The sequence below is a fragment of the Fukomys damarensis genome, unplaced genomic scaffold, assembly GCF_012274545.1.
Source record: "Fukomys damarensis isolate Sample0158 unplaced genomic scaffold, DMR_v1.0_HiC HiC_scaffold_16, whole genome shotgun sequence".
Lineage (NCBI taxonomy): Eukaryota > Metazoa > Chordata > Mammalia > Rodentia > Bathyergidae > Fukomys > Fukomys damarensis.
Genome location: NW_022900928.1, coordinates 66,379,747 through 66,403,141, shown reverse-complemented (window position 1 = coordinate 66,403,141; position 23,395 = coordinate 66,379,747). Strand labels below are relative to the sequence as shown.

The 23,395-nt window shown below is 56.2% G+C and overlaps 1 protein-coding gene across 15 annotated transcripts in view; it reads right to left on the bottom strand.

Annotated features, from left to right (window-relative positions):
- The window catches only part of Phldb1 (pleckstrin homology like domain family B member 1), a 46,731-nt gene that overhangs the window by 10,937 nt on the left and 12,399 nt on the right, over positions 1–23,395 (bottom strand). For 3 of the 15 annotated variants that reach the window (XM_010629320.1, XM_010629317.2, XM_010629318.2), the window contains exons 5-22: positions 20,332–20,457; positions 17,460–18,808; positions 14,573–14,854; positions 14,002–14,142; positions 13,783–13,920; positions 11,216–11,344; positions 10,729–10,884; positions 7,195–7,305; positions 6,953–7,042; positions 6,232–6,375; positions 5,034–5,138; positions 4,517–4,687; positions 3,961–4,110; positions 2,419–2,559; positions 2,191–2,293; positions 1,724–1,768; positions 935–1,208; positions 766–856 (exon numbers count right to left, since the gene is read on the bottom strand). In XM_010629320.1, coding sequence (XP_010627622.1) covers positions 766–856; positions 935–1,208; positions 1,724–1,768; positions 2,191–2,293; positions 2,419–2,559; positions 3,961–4,110; positions 4,517–4,687; positions 5,034–5,138; positions 6,232–6,375; positions 6,953–7,042; positions 7,195–7,305; positions 10,729–10,884; positions 11,216–11,344; positions 13,783–13,920; positions 14,002–14,142; positions 14,573–14,854; positions 17,460–18,808; positions 20,332–20,457 — 3,746 coding nt within the window. Of the gene's footprint in view, positions 1–765; positions 857–934; positions 1,209–1,229; positions 1,410–1,723; positions 1,769–2,190; positions 2,294–2,418; positions 2,560–3,960; positions 4,111–4,516; positions 4,688–5,033; positions 5,139–6,231; positions 6,376–6,952; positions 7,043–7,194; positions 7,306–10,728; positions 10,885–11,215; positions 11,345–13,782; positions 13,921–14,001; positions 14,143–14,572; positions 14,855–17,459; positions 18,809–20,331; positions 20,458–23,395 lie in introns of those variants that run through there. The other 12 variants (XM_019208196.2, XM_010629319.2, XM_019208197.2 and 9 more) reach the window with 10 other exon arrangements.

Genomic DNA, 23,395 nt, shown 5'->3' with positions numbered 1-23,395 from the left:
ATGCAGACAGACCAGAAGTTCCTGTCCAGGAAACTCATGGTTGGACAGTGGTTCCTGAGCTGCCTTCTATTCCACAGGGCTGAGATGCTGCAGGCTGGCCCAGCCTCCCATGGCCTACTTAAGGAACACAGACTCTTCTTTCTCTTTCTTTTTCCCTTTTTCTTGCTTTATTGAGACAGGTTCTGGCTATATAGTTCAGACTGGCCTTGAACTCACTACTTAGCCTAGGCTTCCCAAGTGCTGGGATTATAGGCCTGGCAACACAGACTTGTAACACACTTTCTTAGGCAGGCACAGCGGTATGCACCTGTATTCCTACACCGGGGGGCGGGGGCTGAGGCCCAAAGATCACTGTGAGTTCAATACCCACCTGAGCTACATAGTGAGCTCCAGGCCAGCCTGAACTAATAGTGACTCTGTCTCAAACAAAGCAAAACAAAACAAAACAAAAACACTTTCTGCTGGGCACAGTGGCACACACCTATAATCTTAGCACTTTAGGAGGCTGAGGCAGAAGGATCACAAATCTGAATCCCACCTGGGTGACTTAGTGAGACACTATCTCAAAATAAAAAAACAAAATAGGCTACGCTTGTAGATCAGTGCAAAGACCCTGGTTTCAACCTCTAATACTACAAAATCACAATAAAAAAAAAAATGCTTTCTACTCCGAAGCAATGCGGCTGGAAGGTGCTGAGGTGGTGCCAGGCCCTCGGCAGGTGGAGGGCACTCAGTCCCACGCCTTCTGCTTCCTGGCAGCCTCACCCTGGATTCCATGAGCCGGCTCTTCTCTGCGTGAGCTTCCCTCAGCATCTTCTCCATCTCCTCGATCTTGCCCATGTCCAGACCACTGGCACTGCAGAGGGAAGGGAAGAGGGGCTGCGTCAGGAGCTGGGGGTGCCCTCTGGAGACCTCGGGCCGGGCGGGGAGGCACCTGGACATGTTGTCGGGGGAGCAGGCCGAGTTGCCCCCGGTGGAGATGCTGGTCTCCATGCTGTCTGAGCTCTCCAGGCTCAGCGTGTCGTAGGCGTGCTCGCCCTCCTCCCCTCGCTCTCGCCCAGCCGGCAGGTGGTGCAGGATGGAGTGGTGCATAAGGGCGGGGAAGGGGGCCGCCCCGTGCAGCGCATCCCACTGGCACTGTGCCTCGGCCGCCGCCTTCTGCTTCAGCTCAGCCAGCCGCCGCCGCTGCTCCTCAATGACCTGCTGCCCTGTAGGAGGAACAGGTGGGAGTCACAGGGTGCTCCCACCCAGCCAAGGCAGGGGAGGAAGCGAGCAGGGTCAGGTTAACACACCCAGCTCCAGACCTGCAGCCCCGCCATGGCTCCAGTCACCTGCCCAAGTGGCCATGGCACATGGTCTGGTGCAGTGCTCTTTCTGCAGGGCACCTGGCTCCAGCTCACAGTGGAAGCCTGAACAGGTTAGCGGGACACATGTACCCACCTGCCTGCTGGAGGGAGGGGGAGATGGCAGGAGCCCCACAAGCCCAGGGTGCCAACACAGACACTCCCACAATGCAGAAGCAAGAGCAGGGAGCAGGAAAGAAGGCAGGGAGGCAGGCAGCATAGCTGACAGCAGCAGGGAGGTAAGCTGGAGGGGTGGAGCCTCAGGCACCCCAGCCCCGCTCAGCCCAGGAACCTACTCGGGACCTGGGCAGGACACATCATGCTGGTGCCGGGGCAGGGTTGCCTGGCCAAAGCAATGCCCTCGGTGACCCACGCTCTACCTGCTGGGTCGTCGGTTGAGAGGGGCTCGGCAGGAAGCAACTCGACTGGTGTGGGTAGCCCCAGACAGAGGGTATGGGAGAGAGTCACAGAGGGAATAAGAGGAGAGAGAGGCACAGACATGGGCTTTTAAAGCAACCCAAACACACTCAACAACAGGACTGCTGGGTTCCCAGAGCCAAGGTCTCCGGGAACTATTTCTGGAAGTCATTAAATCCATCCAACAACTAGGCCTGCTCAGGTCAACAGACACTTCCCATATTGGCTGGCCTCTCTAGAAAAGATGTCATAGCCCCCCAGGCCCTGAGTCCCCGTTCCAAGTCTTTTGATAAATATCCAGGAAGCTCTTCTTTCGGGGTCCAACCACAATACTTTCCCCTCACTCAGATCCCAATTAAAAGAAAAACATCCTGTGAACGGCGTGGGAGGTCCCTCAGGGCACAGCGGGGCTGGCAGTGCAGCCACTCACCCTTCTGCTGCAGGGCCAACTGGCGCTTGGTCTCAATGTCCTGTAGTGTGGCTGCCAGGTTGCGAGGAAGGCTGCCCGTGCTATTCTGGGCGAGCAGGGCACTCTGCAGAGGGAACAGAGATCGGTACCATGGCTCAGCCCGCCCCGCCTCACCCCACAGCCTGTAGGGCAGCCCCGGCCTTGCCCCAGGACGGCAGTCTCCATTCCCCCACCACTCGGTCCTCAGACCTTTGGGGACGGGCTTCGACCCAGGGTAGCCACGCTGAGCTGGGAGGAGGAGGAAGAGGAGCCAGATGAGGAGGGGAGTGGGCCGCTGCGGGTCCGGGGCAGTGGGCTTGTGGCTTCACCATCCATCTTGGGGTGGTAAACCTGGAGGGAAGAGGCACAGCCTGGTGAGCTCTGGCTTCCCCACTAGCAGTCACCTCCATGTCCTCTACCTTAGTACCAGGCCTCTGAGGCCTTCGGGCTCCAGGTGCCAAGTGGGTTAAGTCTCCTGGGCTACCCAATGGGCACTTGCTACTGCCAGCTACTAAGTTTCTTCTGCAGGTTCTTGCTCTCTAGCCCAATCCTGACCTGATCCTGGATCTGAGAAGGACTTGTAAACTAACCTGCACCAGTTAGGAGTTAAGAGCTATGCAGGAGAACAAGTAGGAGCCAGGTTCTTTCTGGTCCCAGCTGCACCACTAATAGGCTGTGTAACCTTGGACCATTCATCTCCCCACTCTGGGCCTCCGCTTCCTTGTATGCAAAGGGAAAGGCAGGACTAGATCCAACCACTGCCAAATTCCCTCAAAGCACTGACATACAGTAAACATGGTCTTTGGAGTCAAGAGCCCTGGCTCTCCACATAAGTTCTGCTACTTCCTTCATAGCTACGTGGCCCTGGCAAGATTTCTTATCTGCTCCATGCCCCAGTGTTTGATCTGTAAAATGAGAGTTAACATCATCTACCTCAAAGGCCTTTGGTGCTGATTAAATGAATCAAAATATGACAAAGTCTCCAGCCAGCTGGGCACACAGAAGTTATATGAATCAAACTCTTCCCAAAGGGAATGTGGAATTGTAGTTGAGGTCACAGCCTTATAGGTGCAGCACCTTCACTCAAAAATGACTCTCAGCCGGGCGTTGTGGCACACTCCTGTAATCCCAGCACTCGGGAGGCTGAGGCAGGAGGATCGCTGTGAGTTCAAAACCAGCCTGGGCTACATAGTGAGTTCCAGGTCAGTCTCAACTACATAGTGAGACCCTGTCTCAATAAACAAAAACAAAAAAACAAAACAAAACAAAAAAAGACTCTTAAATGGTTGAATCGTAGGCACCACAGCATGTCAGTGGAGTAAAACCAGAGACTATTAAGTACCCTTCCCCGACCATGGTCAGCAGCTGGGCCCACAGCCTCCATGACTACTCCCAGGAGATGGGTGTCTCCAGGGCTGTCACTTCAGAGTTTCTGTCCTCCTCTTTTCTGCCTCCAAGTACCACCCTTGGGAAGACCAGGAGAACAAATTACACATCCATGAGTGTGTCCAGCCCTCACCTAGGTGACCTCTGGGGAGAACCCCTTCCACCAACCTCCTTGGACACAAGAAAATGGCCCTGCAGCTGCCCCAGGATGACTGCCCATGGAGAGACCCTCAGCGCCCCTTCCAGGCCCAAAGGCCCCTTCTTGCTGTGCTGAGCTGATTACGCATAGTGTACAATGTGGCTGAGGGGACGGCAGGACGTACAGACAGAAGCAGACCTGGAAAGAACTGGCAGGGAAGAGGTTACCTGCAGCTGACGGGAAGCTTTGGCAGGCAGAGGTGGAGGGGAAGAGCGAGGGGAGGCTGCAGCAGGGCTCGTCCCCAGCCCGGCCATCAGCTCCTGGTACCACTGCTCTAAATCTACAGCAGGGGGCAGCAGCTTCTCCATCTGCAGGGGCTGGGAGAGGGCAAGGATAGAGAGGAAGGGCCAGGACAGGGAGGGCAAAGAGATGGGAGGAAGAAGAAGGAACGGGGGTCGTGGAGAGGGAAAGGAAGACCGTGCCAGGGAAATGGACAGGAAGGTAAGGGGAAGAAGGGAAGGCAAAGCGGGAGGAAGGAGAGTAACAAAGAGAAGGAAGAGAAAAACAGTGAGATGACAGTGGTCCGGAATGTGATACAGGCAGAGGAACAGTCACGGTGCAACTCCCAGAGCACAGACTCACACTACGCCAGCCAGCCAGAGCCTGCAGGCACCCAGCATGCCCCTCGGGCTGGCCGGAGCCAAGAGGCCTGTGAGCCAGGGCCAAACACACACAGACAGCCGCACCTGCCACAGGGGTGGCAAGAACACACAGACCACCAACCTTGGGCGAAGGCGTGATGGAAGCGAAGGAGGAGGAGGGCGGCACAGGAGGAAGGCAGGTGGTGGGAACCAGGTCCCGGGAGGCAGAGGCCCAGGGAGGCCAGCCTGGCGTGGGGGCGGGGGGCATGGGTGAGGTGCCCCACATCACCTTTAGCTGCTCAAGCGTCACGTACTTGGGGGAAGGCCAGGCGTAGGAGGGAACACAAGAGGTTAATGGGACTGCAACCCAAGACATTGCCCTGCCCACAAGGGAGGAAAAGAGTAGGAAGCAGAGAGCAGAGGCCAGCCTGGAGAGCCGAAGTCCTCCCAGCATGATGCTCTTTTCCTAGAGGCCTGCCCTTCCCCGAGCCATCAAGACCTGAGGACAGCTCCCGAGGCTTTGGGAAGAAAGGGAAACGCGCTTAACGCCCCTGGCCAGCTGCCCTTCTCTCTCACTGCTGAAGACTGACCCTGCTGTTGCCCCACCCCCACCCAGGCCCCTGGCGCAATGGAGGGCATCCATACTCAGCGGCTGGTACCTCACTGTCAGGCAGGGGCTGGGTGAGCACGCTGGGGGAGGTGGCAGAAGCATAGGGGTCCAAGCGAGAGCACAGCTGGAGAACCTCTGCCAGGCTCACATATTCCTAGGGATCCCAGGGTAGGGGGAGCAGAGAAGAGATTAACGAGGTTCAACCTGGTACCAGACACCCCACACTCCATGCCAGACACGTTATGTCAGCACACAATCCCGAGCAGGGGTAGGTGCTCGGCTGCCCTCTCAGCCAGTCATCTGTGAGAGCAGGGGAACTGAACAGGGTGGACAGAACTGACTGCTGACAGCTCCGCCTGACACCACTGTGGCATTTTATTGATGCCCCGAGCAGATTATAGAAGCCCACGCCTGGACTGGCCCTGGACTGGGGACAGGTAAAGAAGCCCAGGAAGGCCTTCTAAGAGCCCACTGAAGCACAGAACCCAGCTCCTAGCAAGTCCAACTGTCTCCAGCATCCGGGTATCCCCAGGGCACACACATGCACGATGGATCATCAGTTACACCATTCCCCAGGGGCCTCTCCCACCCCACTCATGAGAGCAGGAGCTGGAAACAGGTGGGGAGAGATGGGGACACCTCAGGGCCTGAGCAACATAAGTACTGAGAAAGGCACTTAGCAGAGAGCAGCTAAAAGCTATGGCAGGAAAATGGGCCCACTGGCCAGGGTAAGCACTTGGAAAGATGCCAGCACACCGGATTGTGGGTGGGAGGATAGGAGTGTCAAACCCATCACATATCCTTAGAATGTGAGCTTGTCTAGGTGTTGGGCATGGCACAGATCCACAATGTGTGCTGAATCCCAGCAGTGGACCCTAAGCCTGCCTTATCCAGGGCATCTGAATCCCAGCAATGGACCCTAAGCCTGCCTTATCCAGGGCCTAACTACAGGGCCACCCTGGCCACTGAGGGTCATGGGAAATGAAAATGAGCCAGAAGGTCCAGTGTGTTGTGCGAACTGGTGAATGACATGCAAAACACATGCAAACCTGATTTGGCATGGGCTGCCCAGGCACCCTATGGATGGCAAAATGGCACACTCACACAAATGCCACCAAACTCTGCCCAGCAAACGGTTATCACCACATGCCCTTCTTAAGCTGGGCCCTGGGAAGCTACAGGCAGGAGCTCAGTGGGCAGGCCAATAGGCAGCCAGCAAAGCAGATCACACAGTTAACTATGATTACCTCTTGTGCTTTGGGGCAGAGCGGAGTGGAAGCAGGTGGGGTTAAGGAGACAGAGGAGCCCCCAGCCTGAGAAGACCCTGAGAATGGACCCAGAGCCTTGGTCCCCAACCCCATTTCTGAGGACTTGGAGGTGAGCAGCTGGGCCTACAGAGAGGGTACATGGTGAAGGGACTCACTTCTCACACTCAGCCCAGCCACCCGTCCCAGGCCTGATCACTTGTACAGTGACACAGGGAGGGGATAAAGAAGTCAGAAAACCAAGTTTGTCATAATTAAGCCTCACACATCAGGTGTGCAGACTTGGAAAAGAACTGCTTAGCGGCCTCAATGCCCACTTCTGAGCCAAGAGCCTAGCTTCAGATGGAAGCCCAGAACTCCAAGATCACAATCCTTAAGATCTCTGTGCTGCCCCTCAAGGTGAGTCCACTCAGCCCTGTCCCCTACCAAACCTCTGAGCTGTCTGCCTTCCCCACCCAGAGCCCATGAGCCCCTCGCATATATCTAGTTGCCCAATGAGTGAGATCAATGGGCTCCTAAGAGCCCACAAAGCAACTGAGAAGCACCTGCTACCCAGGGAGGTTTAAATCTCAGACCCCAGGGCCATTCCTCCTCACATCTCTCCAGTTTAGGGTAATCCCTCCACCCTCTACCTCAGCCACTGGGGTAAAGGGGGCACAGGTTGCTCTCTTGGGCCTGAAGCTGGGGCTGACCCAATTGTTACCTCTTTGAGGGTCACGGTGGTCTTTGGGAAAGGCCTGCCTCCTGTGAGTGTGTGGTATCTCCTTTCCAGCACAGTCAGCTTCTCCTTCTCCTGGAAGCCCAGAGTGGTCAAGTCAGGGAGAAGTGGGACAAGGGTAAGGGAAGAGCCCCTATGTGTCCCCATACTGGGAAATCCCCATCCCAGCCCTTCTGCACACCCTTCAACCTACCCCACCCAGTCCCTGCCCAACCTGAGGTGGGTACCTTCTGCAGTAGCTGCAGGGAGGCATTCTTGTCCCTGGCCAGGTGCTCCGACTCCTGAACGGCCTGGGCCCGGATCTGCCCAGCCTGACTGTCCAGGATGGCCAGGCGCTCCTGAAGAGATGGGTGAGGTGTGTTCGGTGAGGCCGAGGGGATATGGGGTGGAGCCCCAGGTGAGACCCAACTGACTCTCCTGCCCAGAGTCCCCACTCTGGTGAACGGACTCAACCAGCTCTTCTGCTTGCCCTCAACTCACCCCAGGAAAACTCAGAGTACCCTGGTCAGCTCCTTCTCTTGCCTCTCCCCCACCCCCTCAACCAGTGACCCCCGGGCCACCAGGCAAACTAGCGAGAACCCAATCTTCAAATCCACCTTTCTGCACTTCACAGCAAATGGGCCCCAATGCCTGGAGACAATGAACCCCTCTCCACCTGCCCTGTCCCCCACTACTGCCACCAGGCCCTCTGCTTTCCCAGCTGCGCTTCTCATCAGCCTGCTGCTGCTGCTCTTCCAGCTTTCTGATCCACTCCACACTGCCACAAAATATCTCCTTGAAAAGGCTTTTGAGCTGTGTTTGCTTATCTGAATTGTCTAATCTTCCTAAATATAATACACACTACTTGAGTAACTTTGTTTTTGAGACAGGGTCTCCCTATGTTGCCTGAGCTGAACTTGAACTCCTGAGTTCAAGCAATCCTTCTGCTCAGAGAAGCCAGGGCTGCAGGTGTACACCACCGTATCTAGCTTTTTTCTCTCTTTTGCACCATGTGTGTGCGTGCGTGCATGTTTGTGTGTGTATGTGTTAGTTACTGGAGATTAAACCCAAGGCCTTCGTACTGACCTACATCTCTAGCCTTTTCACTCATTTTTGGTACTGTTCTGTTTTTGAGACAGGGACTCACTATGTGGCCCAGGCTGGCCTCAAACTCTTGGTGATCCTCTTGCCTCAGCTTCCTAAGTGCTGGAACTACAGGAATGCATGGCTCCTTGTTACACACAGGATAAAGCACGAACTTCCTACCCAGCACCCAACGGCTTCAGGAACTGGTTCTACCCTTCGCCTGCTCAGTCCTCCAGGTACCCTGGGTGCAGCCATGCTGTAACTCAGCTGTGCAGCTGTGTGCTTCAAGCCACCCTCTGTCTCTCAGTTCAGGGGTTCTCTCAGGCCTCTGCACCTATCCTGAGCCTGTCAGCCTCCAAGACTATGTATCAAATGCTACTTACTTCCCAAAGCCACTTTGATTGTTCCTCAATCTGCTCCTTCCTCTGTGCCCCTATTATTCTACATCACCATGTCCCTTGTCTTATTGTTATCTGTCAATATGTATCTCTACCACCCACCGCCACCTCATCCCAAATATAAGATCCCAGGGCAGGACAACAGGATTTAGCACAGTGCCTGGCTCAGCCATCATCTGCTAAAAGGGAATAGAAAGATACTAAGTGAGAGTGGATAAGCGCTAGGGAATATGAGCAGGGTTAGTACCAGGAAGGCTTTGAGAGAGATGGTCTAAACCATCCCTCTGAGGAATGAGATTCCTCAGAGAGGAATGCGTAATGCATTCTCCCTGGGGCTAAGGTTTGAGCTTTTCTGTGCGCAAGGCTCCTGTGCCATTTACCTGTCCGGAGTGTGAGCAAGGCAAGGACGGAGAGATCAGGGGAGCTGTGTCCCAAAGTGGTGGGAGAAGAATGCATGAAGAAAGAAGCTGTGCTAAACCTGGAGTCAGCCCAAGAAAAGAAGCAGGTTGGGCAGTAACCCTCACAGCAAGAGCCACCACGTCCACAGAACCCAGGAGTCAGGAACTCTGCTGGACATTTGGCATTCATTTCATTTAATCTTATGAGGACATGCCTTTAGTGCCCATTTCATAGGTGAGAACACTGAACTTAGCTCCTACATTTAGGAGTTAAGATCTCGGCTAGCAAGTGGCAGAGCTGGGACTAGAACCAGATCTGTTGGATTCCAGGGCTAGTATTCCCAACCACTTTGAACCAGAGTAGACAGAGGGTCACAGGGTTCTAGGGCAGGCAGAGCCTGGGGTGTGGGGTAAGGCTGGGCACAGGGAGGAGCATGAGGGAGAATATGAACCCCCACCCCCAGATCTCAGTGCTGTGCTTGTTTCCCAGAGGTTAGAGTGAGCATGGAGAGGAAAGAAATGGAGTCCATACCACTGACCCCTCCCAAACTTCCTGGTACTTATGGCCTACAGGACCTCAAAGAGATAGGAATAGGTGATCTCAAGGCTCCTTGCTACATATCCCCCAGAAGGAAAACAGAATAGACCAAAGAAATGCTAGCTTCTGTACCTCACACAGCACAGTGGAAGGACCACAGGCTTTGAGCCCAGGCAGGCCTGGCTCTAAGTTGATAGCTTGGAAGGCTTCAGTAAATGTGCAGCTTCTCTGAGCCCTTGTCTTTCTCCCTATAAGATGCAGACAAGAGTGCCTACCTTTTGAAACCACCCTAAGGACATGAGATGACCCAAGCAGCCTCCTGGTAGGGAACCTGGCACACACTCAAAATAAAAAAGAAAACTGTATGCATTTGTAAGGTACAGTAACTCAGAGAGAGAAGCAAGGGACCTGGACTTGGGTGGTCCAGCAGCTCCCTTGACTCACTGCTTTGGGACACTGCTCCCCGATCACACTGTCCTCGCCTTGCACATACTTCAGACGGGCATACTGCACACACACACACACATGGATACAAGAGCTCAAGCCTTAGCCACAGGTACAAGAGCCTCCTGGGCCATCCTTCCCTGCCTCCTCCTGACATATACAGACCTGGCCCATCATACAGCAGTGCCTGGTGTGGCTGAGATCAGAAGCAATCACAGTATTAGCACACCAAAGCCTTCCAGGACATCATACTCGATCCTCTTGTTTATAGCTCAGCCGTGCCATGGTTGAACCAAGGCTGGAACCCAGGTGGGTCCCTTCCTCAGACTCCTGGCCAGCTCTAGGTCTCTGTAGTCGGGCACTTCCATTAGACAGAGCTCTGTAAGGACAGAGGCACAACTGGGGGTGTAGCTCAGTGGTAGAGCACGTGCTCAGTGGGGAGGAGGCCCTGGGTTCAATCCCCAGCACACACACACACACACACACACACACCCCGGCTGAGGTGGGTTTTGTTTTTTTTCATTTCCTGCTCAGCCAGTGCCCAGCTCTGAAAGGGAGCCAACTCCACTTTCCACTGGAAAACTGAGGGGACCCAAGGGCACTAATACTAGCTACCCTTTAGGGTTAGGTTTAGGGCCAGGATGCCATATTCAACTGGGGGTCCAAGGAAAGGCATCCACCTGGGTTCCAGCCTTGGTTCAGCCCTGGCCTGGCAGAGCTATAAACTAGAGGACTGAGAATGGTGTCCTGGCAGCTACCCTTTGCTGAGTGCTTTCTGTCATCACCCATTCCATCCTGCCTTACACGCTGATGCTCACAATGGCCTGCTGTAGTTCTGGCTTTACAGACCAGGAAATGAAGGCACAAAAGGTGAAGTCAGCTCTGCTCTTGAGCCCGGGGGCAGACGTGGCCGCCCACCTTCCTCGTGGCGATGCTGCGCAGCAGTTCCGCCTTGCTCCGCAGCAGCCCCTGGCCGGCCAGCTCTCGCTCCTCCTCTGCACGGCTCTCCTGCTCGAGCTGCTGAAACTCCAAGTCCTCGAAGAGCTTTGTCTCAGTCTCTAGGGCTTCTGCCTCCTTCAACGACAGTAATATCGCAGAGTTGGGTGGTGCTCACCCTGCCACTCTGGGCCCTGAAGGCCAGGCCCCAGAGATGGGAGTGGTAGGGGTTTGACCCGGCCCTGGGAACCTGGGTAAGGAACCTGTCCCCTCCCGACTCCCTCTGCAGTGCTCCACTGGGCCCCTTTCGCCGGCATCACAGCCTGGAGCGCTGGTTCCCCCCAACCTCGCCTGTCCCCTCCAAGCCACAGCACCGACCCTGGTGTCCAGCAGGCACTGCAGGGGCCGGGCGGTTCTCCTCGGTCGGGGTGGGTGGCCCTCGGGGGCCGGGGGAGGGGCTGGAACTGACCCTTCTCAGCTGCTCCTGTAACTGTTCCCGCACTGACTCGGGGCAGTTATCGAGCTGCGTCTGGAGCTCGGCGTAGAGCGCCTGGCGGGCCTCCAGGTGCCTCCGTCCCGCGGCCAGCTCCGCCCTCTCCTGGTCGGCGGGAGGGGAGGGAGGCGGGGCACAGGGGAGAGAGAACACACACTCCTCAACTCTGGCCCGAGGCGGAGGGCGCGGCGCAGAGACGCGGGACAGGCCTGGTGTCAGAGGAGCAGGCCAGAGAGGAAGAAGAGTGGAGAAGGAAAGGCCCGACAGGGAGAGAGGCCAGGAGCAGAGGTGTAAGGCAGGCACGGGGACCTGTTACACAGGCAGGGTTGGGGAAAGAGGGTAAATTGTGGTCTCTTATGTCCCTAGAACCAGAAATGTTTGGGAAGGTCCTAATTAATACAAGACCTTCTGCTTCCTCTCCAAACTCGCAGAGGCCAAAGCTGGTGACACATGGCAAAAGTGGAAGCTCACATCTACCACTGCCCAGAGACCAAAATTAACCCTGGAGAGACAGGACTTGATGGTAAGGTGTAAGTCCAGAGGTGGGGTGTGAATGTTAGAGCCACAGCTACGCAACCTCAGCCGACTCCTAGCCTCCCTCCCCTCCTGCCCAGGTTGGGGGTAGGGTGCTGGCACTGCTGGCTGAATTTGAGTAGGGATGAGGGTTGCAATTAGTTCAGCCATTGCCATGGTAATAGGAGCCCCAGGAGTGGGTACAGAGGAGGGGTGGGTGGCTCTGTCTGGAGCGAGATGACACCTCTGAGGGCGGGAAAGGGGAAGAGGGGAGGAATTGGTGAGTCACCCCTCCCAAGGACAGGCAGAGGAGAAATGGTTATTACTGATTCCAAAGCCAGAATGGGGCCACAGGCTGGGGGCTGGGACAGGAAACCCAGTGAACTGTCAACATCACTACCACTGTTTATCACCACCACTTCCACCGCTACAACCTCAAACAACTGGGCCCAGAGGAAAGACAAAGCCCAGGCCTCCAAGCATCCCCAGGTCAGTGAGAAGTGAGGAGGGCAGGCTCCTTGCGAAATGCTGAGTTTTAGCCCTGGGAGCAAGCCCCTGTGCTGTACCTGCCCGGCTCACCCACCCCTCCCCTCCACCCACCTACCCATCCCCAGAGGGAAGGCCCTGATCAAGCCAGTTGCTGAGGTTCAGGCACTTCCCCAACCTTGTACTCAGCGGCCTCCATAGTGGACGGAGGGATGAGAAGCCACCATTCTCCCCTCTACTTGGGGTAGCTGAATCGGGAAAGCTAGATGCCACTGAGTTAGCAGAGAGGCCCTGTCCAAGACCTCCAAGGCCATGCCAGAAAGAGGACCTCCTTATCAGCAGCTCCAAAGGGTAGGCAGGGGAGGGGGGCAATATAACCTGCTTGCCCCTACCTGGAAGGAAGCTGCCAACTACGCCGTAGGCAATAGACCAGGCCTTTCCAGGGAGAAGAGCTATTCGGGCTGAACAGCTCTTCTGCCAAGCATTTCCTTCATTCTTATACCCTGCCTGCCAGTCAGTGGCCCATTAAACAAAGTTTAGCTATGCCCTCCTGCCAGCTCCTTTCTGATCGAAACTATGGGGTCCCACAACAAGAAAAGGAGGTAACATTAGAGGGGAAAGGCCAGGGGCACGAAGTTAGTGCAAAAGCAGGCATGGCTCAGCCCTGCCTGGGTGGCCTGGCAGTTAGGGCATGCAGAGCGCCCATGACAGTGATTAGAGGGGGCGTTAGTGCAGGCCTGGTTGACAAGCATGGAGTTATTTTGGCACAGAATTTGGGAGTGTGGTTTTGGGGGCCAGAGCCAAAGCTCCAAAAAAAAAAACCAGGGTCAGAAAAGTTTTAAGGTCATCAAAATTGAGGGCAAGAGGAAGATGGTCTCAAAAATCCAACAGGAAAATTAAATTCTTAGAAAAATTCTGTCAGATCCAGAATAGATGACCCCTCTCCACGTCAGAGCTTTTGGCACGCTGTTGGTCATCTTGGGCATGGCTGGCACAGCCCCTTGGAACGGAGCAGCCCCTGCAGGCTGGCACGAAATCTGAAAGGGGCAGGGGCAGGAGCTGGGACCATCTGGGATGGGAGGCTGCAGATCCTGAAGACAGGGGAAGCAGAGGCCTGCAGGCCATCTCCCAAAGACCACATCCTAAGCACCTGAGGCATGCTTGAAGATGTTCTTCAGATGGCAGGACCCAAACATGAATCACCCCACGCCCTGAAACCTCAGGCAGTGCTCACTGCCTAAAGAAGGGGCCTTGGCACTTCCTGGAAGGACCATAAAGGACCAGAATGGCAGGTACCCAGGCATCCAGAGGTAGCAGAGACCCAGAGAAGACCCCAAACACCAGCCCAGCCCCTAGCAGCACCTTCCAAACTGGTACCTTCCACAGAGGACAAGGCCCTCTGTCCCTGAAGGGCCACAGAGACTACCCAGTACACAGGACGGATGATGAGGTGAAGTGGACGGGTCCAGGGCCCCAGGGAGGGCATTTTTCCTTCTCTCCTGAGCCAATGGTACCCAGCACTGGGCTGGGCAAGAGTGGGTTACCTTGTCTCTCTCCTTCTGGATGCCTGTTTCCAAGGCCACCAGCTTCTCCTGCATCTGGTCCACTGCCTTCTGCTCCTTCTGCAGCAGCGCCCGCTCGGCTTCCCTCTCCCCCTGCAGCAGCGCCCGCTCCATTTCAGCCTGCAGGCAGACACCAAGGTTCCCATCAAGACAATGAACCCAGGTCCCCGTCTAGGGATAGAGCTCTCAAAGCCTGCTCACCTCTCTGGCCGCCTCCTGCAGCTGCTGCTCCAGCTCCTTCACTCGGACCTTGAGCTGCTCCACACGGCCCAGCACCTGAGCCCGCTCCTCTTCCAGGGACAGGATCTCTCCCTGGAGCTTGGTGCTGGGTACATCTTCATGCTGTAGGGGAAAAGAGCCATCAGTGGGGGATGCCTAGCTCCCACGATCAGACTGAGAGATCAAATTACCCATTCCTCAAGGCATATGGAAGGGGTAGATGGGCTGAGACAGGGGGCTAATCCCCTCCTTTCCAGGGAAGTAATACAGGATCAGCCATGGGGAATAAAAATTTACCAGCGGGCTAGGCCTGGGTGCAGCCCCAAGGAAAGGCAAGTCGTAAAGCATATTTATAGCCTGGGAAAGTCCTTGCCACCTCCCTTCTCTTCCTTGCCGCCTCATTTTTCCACCTCTAGTTTCTGGTGTCTTCCCAAGCTCAATCCTTCCATTACTTTGCCCTCACAGTGCCCTGGCATTCACACCAGCCTCGGTGTCCCAAGGTTTGTCCAGCCAGCCCCAGCCCCACCCCTCACCCTGCTCCCAGTGCACCCACCTCCTGCTGGGTGCTCTCTGTACTACTGCACTCCTCCTTCAGATTTTCCTCATCTGAGCGCTCCACACTCTCCCACAGGCGTTGGGTGGCACCTCCAGGCTCCTCGCTGCCCCGCCCGGAGGATACAATGGCCCCTGCAAGGCCTCGTGAGGGCCTCCTGACTGCCAGTGCCAATGCAGCAGTGGCCTCCCCGATACTGGGCAGTTCCCCGGCCTCAGATCCCCCATCAGCCCGGCTATACTCAGCACACAGGTTCAGGATGGTCTCCAGGCGCTGGCGTTCCTGGGGAGGGTGGACAGAGTGGGCATGAGTGGGAGAAGGCCCAGCCCTGAGGCAGCCAGAGCCAGGCTGTTTCCTGTTGGGAGGGCTAGCTAGGACACTAGGGGCCTGGGATTCAGAACCAAGTCAGGAGAACCCCAACCCTAGGATCTATGGGAGGCAGAGCATTCCCGTAGAAGAAGGGTGCTCCAGAAGTGGTGGAGGAACCAGGCTGTGTGCCACCTGTCCAACTGGCCCGTTCCTCCCACCTTCCTGTTTCCTTTCCCTTCTCCTTCTGTCCCAGGATGGGGCTTCCTTGTGGTCACACAAGGACACACCCAAACACACACGGAACACACACAGGTAGGCAGATTGAATGATGAGACAAAGATCAACTCAGGTGCTCGTGTTGACAGGGACACACAGAGCTACAGACACAAGGGCACACTGGCACACTGGTGTGACACACAGGTACATGTGGACACAACATGTGCACTGGCCCTGCAGTAACAGGCAGGCACACACACAGACACCAGCCCTGACATGCACAAATGCACACTCACACAGATAAACACAGTCTGCATACAGCCAGGTGGGCACCCACAGCATCAGACAGGCCTGGGAAGCAGACCCACAGACCCACGGGTCCAGACACACACAGACGAGAACAGGAGTGGATCACGGTCCTCCTTATCCTACTTCAGCTCCAAGTCTCCAGCAGGCAACCCTTGGCTGCTTACCAGCAGGGAGGGCTGCTGCTAGTCTCTGAAGGGCCAGGTCCAGGAGTGAGTGCTCTAGGGCCCTGGCACTGAATCTACCCTCCCTCTACACACTTCCACCCAGAAACAGTCACCTCTCAGGGGCCTAGGAGGGAAAGACCAATGGCCCAGTTCTGTTCCTGGTCTCTGTGCCACTCTCCCATTCATAATACCCTAGCCCTGTGTCCCAGCCTCTGAACCTCCATGACCTCCTGGGGGTGTCAAGTGTCTCTCACCCACCACCTACAGCTTGGCTCTGACTCCCCAGTCCCAACACTTACCCAGCTTCCCTTCCGCTGCTCACCCAATTCCATTGCGAAAAGTCCAGGAACCAAGCCTCAGCACCTAGGAGGCTGGGCCAGTGCCCCGCCCCAGCCCTAGGGCCCAGATAACAGCCTGGTTCAGGTGGGAGGGGCACAGCAGGTTTAAAATGGCAGGTGGGGCAAGTCAGGGCTGGTGGTGGGTGTGTGCTTGTGTGTGAGCATGGGGGCGGGGAGCCTGGAGGAGTGGAGGACTGCTGGGCCTGGCACACTGCTTATGCCAGGCTCACTACCCCATTCAGGATGAGACTCCAGGGCAGCCAAGAATTCAGGGGAGGCCAAGGCACAGGGAAGGAAAGGACTGGGGACCTTCCTCACCTGAACTGACCAGCCTCTCCCCAAAGGTCTCTAGGAAGTCTCCCATGTTATGGCCTCCTCAAACCAATCCCAGAACCCTGTACTTCTGCTCTCACAGGAGGGCAGAATCCTTCTTCCTGTATGTGGCTCAAGCATGGGTACACCAGCCAGAGCCCCTGGAGATCCCCACACTGATCTGGGGAATCCCAGCCCCCACCTAGCACAGATGGCATCTCCAGGACAGCTGCCCTGAGCCACACCCAGACCCTGCACACACCCACACACACACACACACACACACACCTTCTGCTCTCACAGGAGGGCAGAATCCTTCTTCCTGTATGTGGCTCAAGCATGGGTACACCAGCCAGAGCCCCTGGAGATCCCCACACTGATCTGGGGAATCCCAGCCCCCACCTAGCACAGATGGCATCTCCAGGACAGCTGCCCTGAGCCACACCCAGACCCTGCACACACCCACACACACACACACACACACACACACGCATGCAGACACATACGGTCACAATCACACAGGCCACATAGGCTGCTCACGCTGTTCCTTCCCTCTTCCCTGCCACCCACACACACAGAGGATCCTGCCAGGACCAGGGGGGACAGTTCCCACTTCTTTGTAGAAGCCAAAGAGAAGGAAGAAACAAGGACCAGAAGCTTTTCTAAAGAACAAGCCTTAGACACAAACAGAAAGACTGAGGTCTTGGGTTCCAATTCCAGCTCTGCCACAATTCGCTGACTTAGACAAATCCAATTCTATTCCTGGGCCTCAGCCTTTTCATCCTTACAACCTGCTCCTCAAACTGAATGTGTAATATTTTCCTAGAACTTCACTGTGCTTAGATAAATAATGTGAAACTTAGCTGTACATATCTGATGCTATGTTGTAGAATGCATGCAAAATTAGCAAGACTTTAAAATAAAACCTGAGATGGGCTGGGGATTTAGCTCAGTGGTGTTGCCACCTGCCTTGCAAGTGCAAGGTCCTGAGTTCAATCTCCGGTACCAAAAATTAATTAATTAATTAATTAATTAAAATAAATAAAAGCCTGAGAAACATGAAGGAGAGTCCTTTGGGGCACCAGACCATGTGAGATTGGTCACCAAGGTACACCATGAAAGTGGAGATGGTTGAGGGACCTAGCCCTGTCCAATGGCTCCTCCCCCTCTGCCAGCTGGCCTACCCATGCCCTGGCACAGACCCTGCCTTGGACAGTAGCCTCCCTGGCATCTGCTCACCAGCCTCTCCATCTCCTGCTCCCGAAGCCTCTCTTGGCGCTGCCGCCGGTGGTACTCCAGGAGGTCATCCTCATTGTCACTGATCTCTGTGATGCTATTTTTCCGATCCCGCATGACAGGAACCCGCAAATCCCCAGTAGAGAGCTTCCTCTGGGCCCGGGGGCTCTGGCGAGGCGAGGCCCCAGTAAGAGAGCCCAGACTGTATGCTGGGCTCAGCCTACCACTAAAGCTACCCTTGCGGGGTGCCAGGGACTCCCCCAACGTGGGTGAGGGACTCCGTGTCCTGCGGCCCCGCGCCCCGAGTGTCAGGGAGAAGTCCTCTGGTGAAGTCCCATGGGCAGCCCAGCGGCGGGGCCTTGGGCTCTCTGCCACTTCCCTGGTTAGCTTGGGATCTGGGGTGGTCCGGGCAGGCAATGGAGAAAGAGTGCGTCTGGACAGAGATGGACTCAAGGGAGGGAGTTCTCGCATACTGTCCAGGCCCCGCCGGCCCATGCGGGGGCTCTCAGGAGGCTGCAGGGTTCGGGTGGAAGATCCATCTGAAAATGTTCGGCCTACCAGCTGGCGTGAGGGGCTGGTTGTCAATACCCTCTCAGGGCCTGGAGGCTCACAGAAAGGGCTGGGAGGGCGATCCTGGAGTGTGCCAATCTTGTTGCGGGGAGCAGGGACTGGAGGCTGGAACTTGGGGCTGCCAGGAATGCTGGTAGGTTGGCTGCGGGCACCAGAAGCTGGGTATTCACTCAGGCTAATAGCCACAACGGGCAGCTGCCCACCTAGCCGGGGGCTCTCAGTGGCCCTACGGGCCTCCGCCAAGACGGTGGCTGCAGGACTGTCAGTCAGCAAACCCCGGAGACCAGGGCTGGGAGGCCTCTCATGACCCCCTTTCCTACCCAGCCGGGGGCTGTCTGAGGAGCGGACACCACTCAGACGGGACTGTGGGGGCTGCAGGGCTAGATGGTAGCTGGAGGAACGAGCAGGCACAAGTGGGGGCACAGAAGGTCCTGGCTCCTGCCCACTAGGTGAGTGGCTGGCACAGCTTCCACTGCTGGCCGGTGAGGAGAGCGGAGAGAAGGCTGGAGAGGTGTTCTCATAGCTGGAACCCACAGACATAGCGCCAGGGCTGGTTGGGGGGGAGAGCAGGTATCGTCCACCATTAGCCATCGGCGACAATGGGGAGGTGGCAGCAGGCTTCTTGCCAGCAGCTACAGGCTCCTCCAGCACCAGTGAATCCATGATTTCTTGCAAGTCCTTCTCAATTGAGCTCACCAGGGAACTGTGGCTGGCACAAGCCGAGGGTTCCCGGGTTGCAGGCTGTGGGGCGTGGTTCCCATTCACCAGACTTTCTGATTCGGCTGAGGGGAAAGCAAAGAGGCTTTGCCATGTATGTACAAGAGTGACGGCATCTCACCTGCTCCTAGCACCTCAGGGCTGCAAAGGCTCTGGAGAAGCTATGACATCTCTGTCACTGGCCTGCTCTGCAACTGTGGTCAAGTCCCTTGCCTCCAGTTTCCCCTTATGAAAGATGATGCGCAGGCCCTCCTGCCTCTAACATTTAATGACTTAGGACAGGGTTAGAAACAATACCAAGCTCAGTTGTTGCCAACTCACCTCAAGACTAGGCTCCTCCCTGCCTTGGTTTCCCCAACTTCCTATTCCTCTCTTCCAGGAATGACAGGTGGGCATTTGCAAAGGAAATGAGAACCTACTGTGGAGCTGGCCAGAAGTCCAGGGCCTCCTGTTTGAATAGGGCATCAGCAGCCAGAAGCCCAGGGAAAAAAACAAAGCCTGCGGGGCTGGGCCAGGGGGTGTGCGCTGCACTGTTCTGGCCAATCGGAGGCAGGGGAGGGACCCAGGGCTAAAGGTTGGTTCCTGGAAGCCGAGCTGGCCGGCCATGAGGTGCAGCTCAGTGCCTCCAATTATCCCAGTAAGCCAGGCCAGCAAGAGCCTGCCTTTGCTGGGGCCCAGCCCTTGTCAACCAACCAGGAATTTGGAATCCCTGGAACCACTATCCGAACAGCCAAGGGAAGGCTTGCCAAGGCGGGGACAGAGTAAAATTAACTAGGGAATGGACTGAGAACTCAGGCTTCTGAGCCTCCGGGGACTGCAAGATACTGAGGCTGGAGAAGACAGGAGAGCCTTTGCGAAACTGATTTGGTCCGAAGTCATGAGGACTATCAGCACAGAGGGACTGCCATGAGTACTAGTGGTTCCAGTACCACTCACTCTTCTTCAGGCCCCCAGACTGTACAATTAGGCCACTGAGAACCACCCACCAGGTATACCTGACATGCGTCCACCTGCTGCAGCCCCATGGCCATCTGAAAGCTGGAGCCCTGTCTAGGGTGGTAGCCTCCTGATCTGCACCCCATGCCCTAGGCAGCTGGCTGGGGGAGGGGGCCAGGCTGTTCCTAGAACAATCACCAATTCTCCTCGAGGGATCAATAATTCACACACAAGCTGCAGCTGCTCCTCTGAATGAGTCATCAACAGGCATAGCATGGTCTGAGGGCCAGGGAGGGCCCAAGGACGTGATCACCAGCAGGTGGCACCCATCAGAGGTTACTGGGTTGCAAGGGAAGGTTCAGGTCACCCTCCAGGACAGCACTGAATGACATCTTCCAGTGCAGTAGGGCTCAGGCTGGCGGAACCTTCTATCCCTTGAGGCACATGATTTCCTAATTTCAGCCAAGCTGCACTGCCTTGTATCTCTCTCAGTGGCTCCATGGCCTGGCATTTGCCACTGGCCCATGGCAGGTGGCAGTGAGCCCAGACCAGGTATTGTCCTGTCCTAACACGCCAAGAGTGGCCACAATGGGCAAGAAGAACTATACAGTGGGTACTGCCAACCCACCCCCTGCCTCAGTTGGGTACCTACCAGAGCCAGGGCTGTAGGGGGATCCAGTGGCCCGACCACCCCCTGGAATCATGCTTTTCATCCACTTGGCTTCAGCAGGATGGTTAAAGCGGAGGAAGGTGGACTGACCCAGGCACAACATGCAGCCTGCAGAGAAAGCAAACATTTTCAAGGGCCAGCCAGAGCTGAAGCCACCCAAGCCCACAGTACCAGAGACCCATCCCCACCTGTGCTTAGTGTCCACCCAGTGCCCACCTGTCCATGCCAATCCCTGAGATGGGTCCCCCAGGGCTCCAAAGCCAGGGCAGAGAGGAGAGAGCACTGGTGGGCAAGTGCCAAGAACTGCATCCTCCTCCTAACTCTTCTCAGTTGTGTGATCTTCGGGTAAAGTCACTTCACCTCTTGAGTCTTATCCTCTCATCAGAAAAATTAAATGATACCACTGAACTTGCAGGGTTACTGTATGTGTGAAAGTACTTTGTCAGTGCAGAAAGTTCTTCAGAGAACAGATACTCATGGCGCCCCACCCCAGCCTGTATCCATGATCCCTCTAATTGCCCCTTTCATAGAAGGGTTAGTTTGAGAGGGAGCAGCTTCTGGGGTCCCACAAAAAAAGTCTCTGAGAAGCCACGTATGGTTAGACACAGCTACTTAGGAGGCTGAAGCAGGAGGATCTCCATGAGTTCCAAGCCAACCTAAATAACTTAGTGAGACCTTGTTTGAAAAGGGTGAGAGACAGCTTAGTGGTACAGCACCCCTGGATTCAGTCATCAGTACTGAACATAAAAGCTTTTAAAAAACCTCTGAAATAGGGAACAAGACAAAAACACGGATTCGTGTGGGGCCCAGAATTTTTTTTTTCTTCTTGTTTTTCAAGACAGAGTCTCACCATGTAGTTCAGACAGATCTCAAACCCACTATGTAGCCTAGGCTGGCCTCGAACTCAGTGGTCCTCCTGCCTCAGCCTCCAGAGTGCTAGGATTACAGGTTTGCACCACCATGCCCGGATCCCTGACTCCTTGTTGCATGGCCTTAGGAAAACTGCCACCCTCTCTAACAGTACAGGGAGCGACCACCATCCTCTTCTCTTTCCTTCTGGCAAAGGACCCTCTGGCTGCTCCCTGGTCTCCCCCAAAATCTAGCCAATCTGAGGCCGCTGGGCTCAGCTTCAGCCAAGCACAGTCCCAGGCAGGAGTCTCAAGCCCAGTCCTGCCTGGAGAGTGTGAGTGCATGGAAGAGGGAGGGTGAGTGGGAGCCCGAAAACATAGCCAGGGGTGCAGGAGTGTGCACAGCAGCAGGTGTGCCCACAGGCGCCTAGCCCTGGCTGGCAGAATTCCACCTCCTGGCCATGCCAGGTGCTGGAAGGAGCCTGCTAAGCAGAGACAGGCCAAAGCCCCCAAGCTCTCTCCCACCTACCCCTCCAATCTGTCCACACCACTGGGTCTAGCCTCCTGTCTCCCCAATCTGGTGCCATTTGGTGCCCCAAACTTCATGCCATTCTGAGCTAAGACTGGCAGGGAAGTCTACATTCCTCGACGCTGAGACAGTTTAGCTCAGGCAGACCGCAAGGGCATGGGGCATTCCAAGCCACATGGGTACTCTGGCGGGCCCCCCACTGAGCTCAGGAGCCTCTTCTTGGGACCCTGGGCATTGACACTGGGTAGAGGTTAGGGCTAGCAGGCTGAGAAGCCCATCCGAGTAACCGTAGTGGACAGAGCCTCCCACTACTCTGGCACACCCACAGGCCCACCCAGGTAGGCAGCACCAACAATTCCAAAGGCTGATGGGTGGCTGCAGAGGGGGGAGGTTTGCCTTTCCTGCCAAGCCACCAGTCAGAGTAGCTGATCCCAGAGTAATCATAACTGGAATAAATAATAGTCAACCACACCGTCCACCTAATTACAACCACAGCTGTTTCAGAAAGAGCGCTGCCAGGCCCCTCTCCTTCCTTTCAGCCATTTAACACGCTAATTAATGATGAGTTTGCAAGGTCTAGACAGACCCACTCAACCCAGGTTGAGAGGGGAGTGGGTGGGGCTGGGGGTGGGGAATCTGACCAAACAGACCAGGCTGGGGAAGAGGTGGGGGTCTGGTGGAATCCATCCCAGCAGTGCTAGACCCTCCTAGAGAGGTTCTGGGCATCAAGGACCCTCCACCCTGGCCTCTACAGCCATAGGGTCCCTGCCCCCACCCCTCTCCCACACAGGGGGGCGTGGCCATGCTGTCTGTCAGCTATAAATAGTGATGCCAGGCAGCAGAGCAGGAGCTGTATTAATAGAGCAGGCAGGAGGGCAGCAGGACTGAGAGCAGCCCAGCTCCTGCCCAAATTAACTTTCTATTTGAACTCTAGGGCCCCAGGCATAGCCCCCATTCCGGTTCCTACCACTCCCAAGGACCTGACAAGCAGGTTTCTGGGAGGAAGCCCCCTCTTTGCCCCCTTAGGCTTCACACCCTCAAGGGCCAAGGCTCTCTGGAACCCCAACCCAGGACCCATCCGGCCAAAATCATGGTCCCTGCACCCCATGCCCAGAGGGACTCAGGGTCCAGCCCTGTGCAAGTGGGTGGCGGAGCTGCACAACTGGAGAGAAAAAGCTGGGAAGAGAGGGCGGATCCCAGCTCTGAGCGCCGTGGAGGGGAAATACCACACACAGACTCACACACAGAAACGCACGGACTCAAAGACAGAGGCGCTCACACCTTCGCAGAGGGCAGTCCCTGCCTGCTGGCCACACCAGAATGGACTGGCCAGAGGGAGGCTGGATAAGACGGGAGGGTCTTCGCCCTTCGCATCACAGACCCCTCTTGGCCATAACACAGGCTCCCATCATCCCAACCAAGACCCTCAACCCCTCCGGGGGGCAGGTCTTCAGGGGGACTGCCCGCTACTGGGGAACACGCGGTCTGCACCGCTAAAAAGTGTCCCTAAGGCCAGACCCCCACGCAGAAATGTTCAGGGTGCACCCACTCCCGAGTCTCGCGGCCTCGGGCTCCCGGGAAGGGACCGAGGACCCCCTCCCCCTCCCTCGCGTCCACCCTCCCCAGGTCGCGCCGGCTGCCTGCGGCTGACGACTCACCGCCAAGCCGG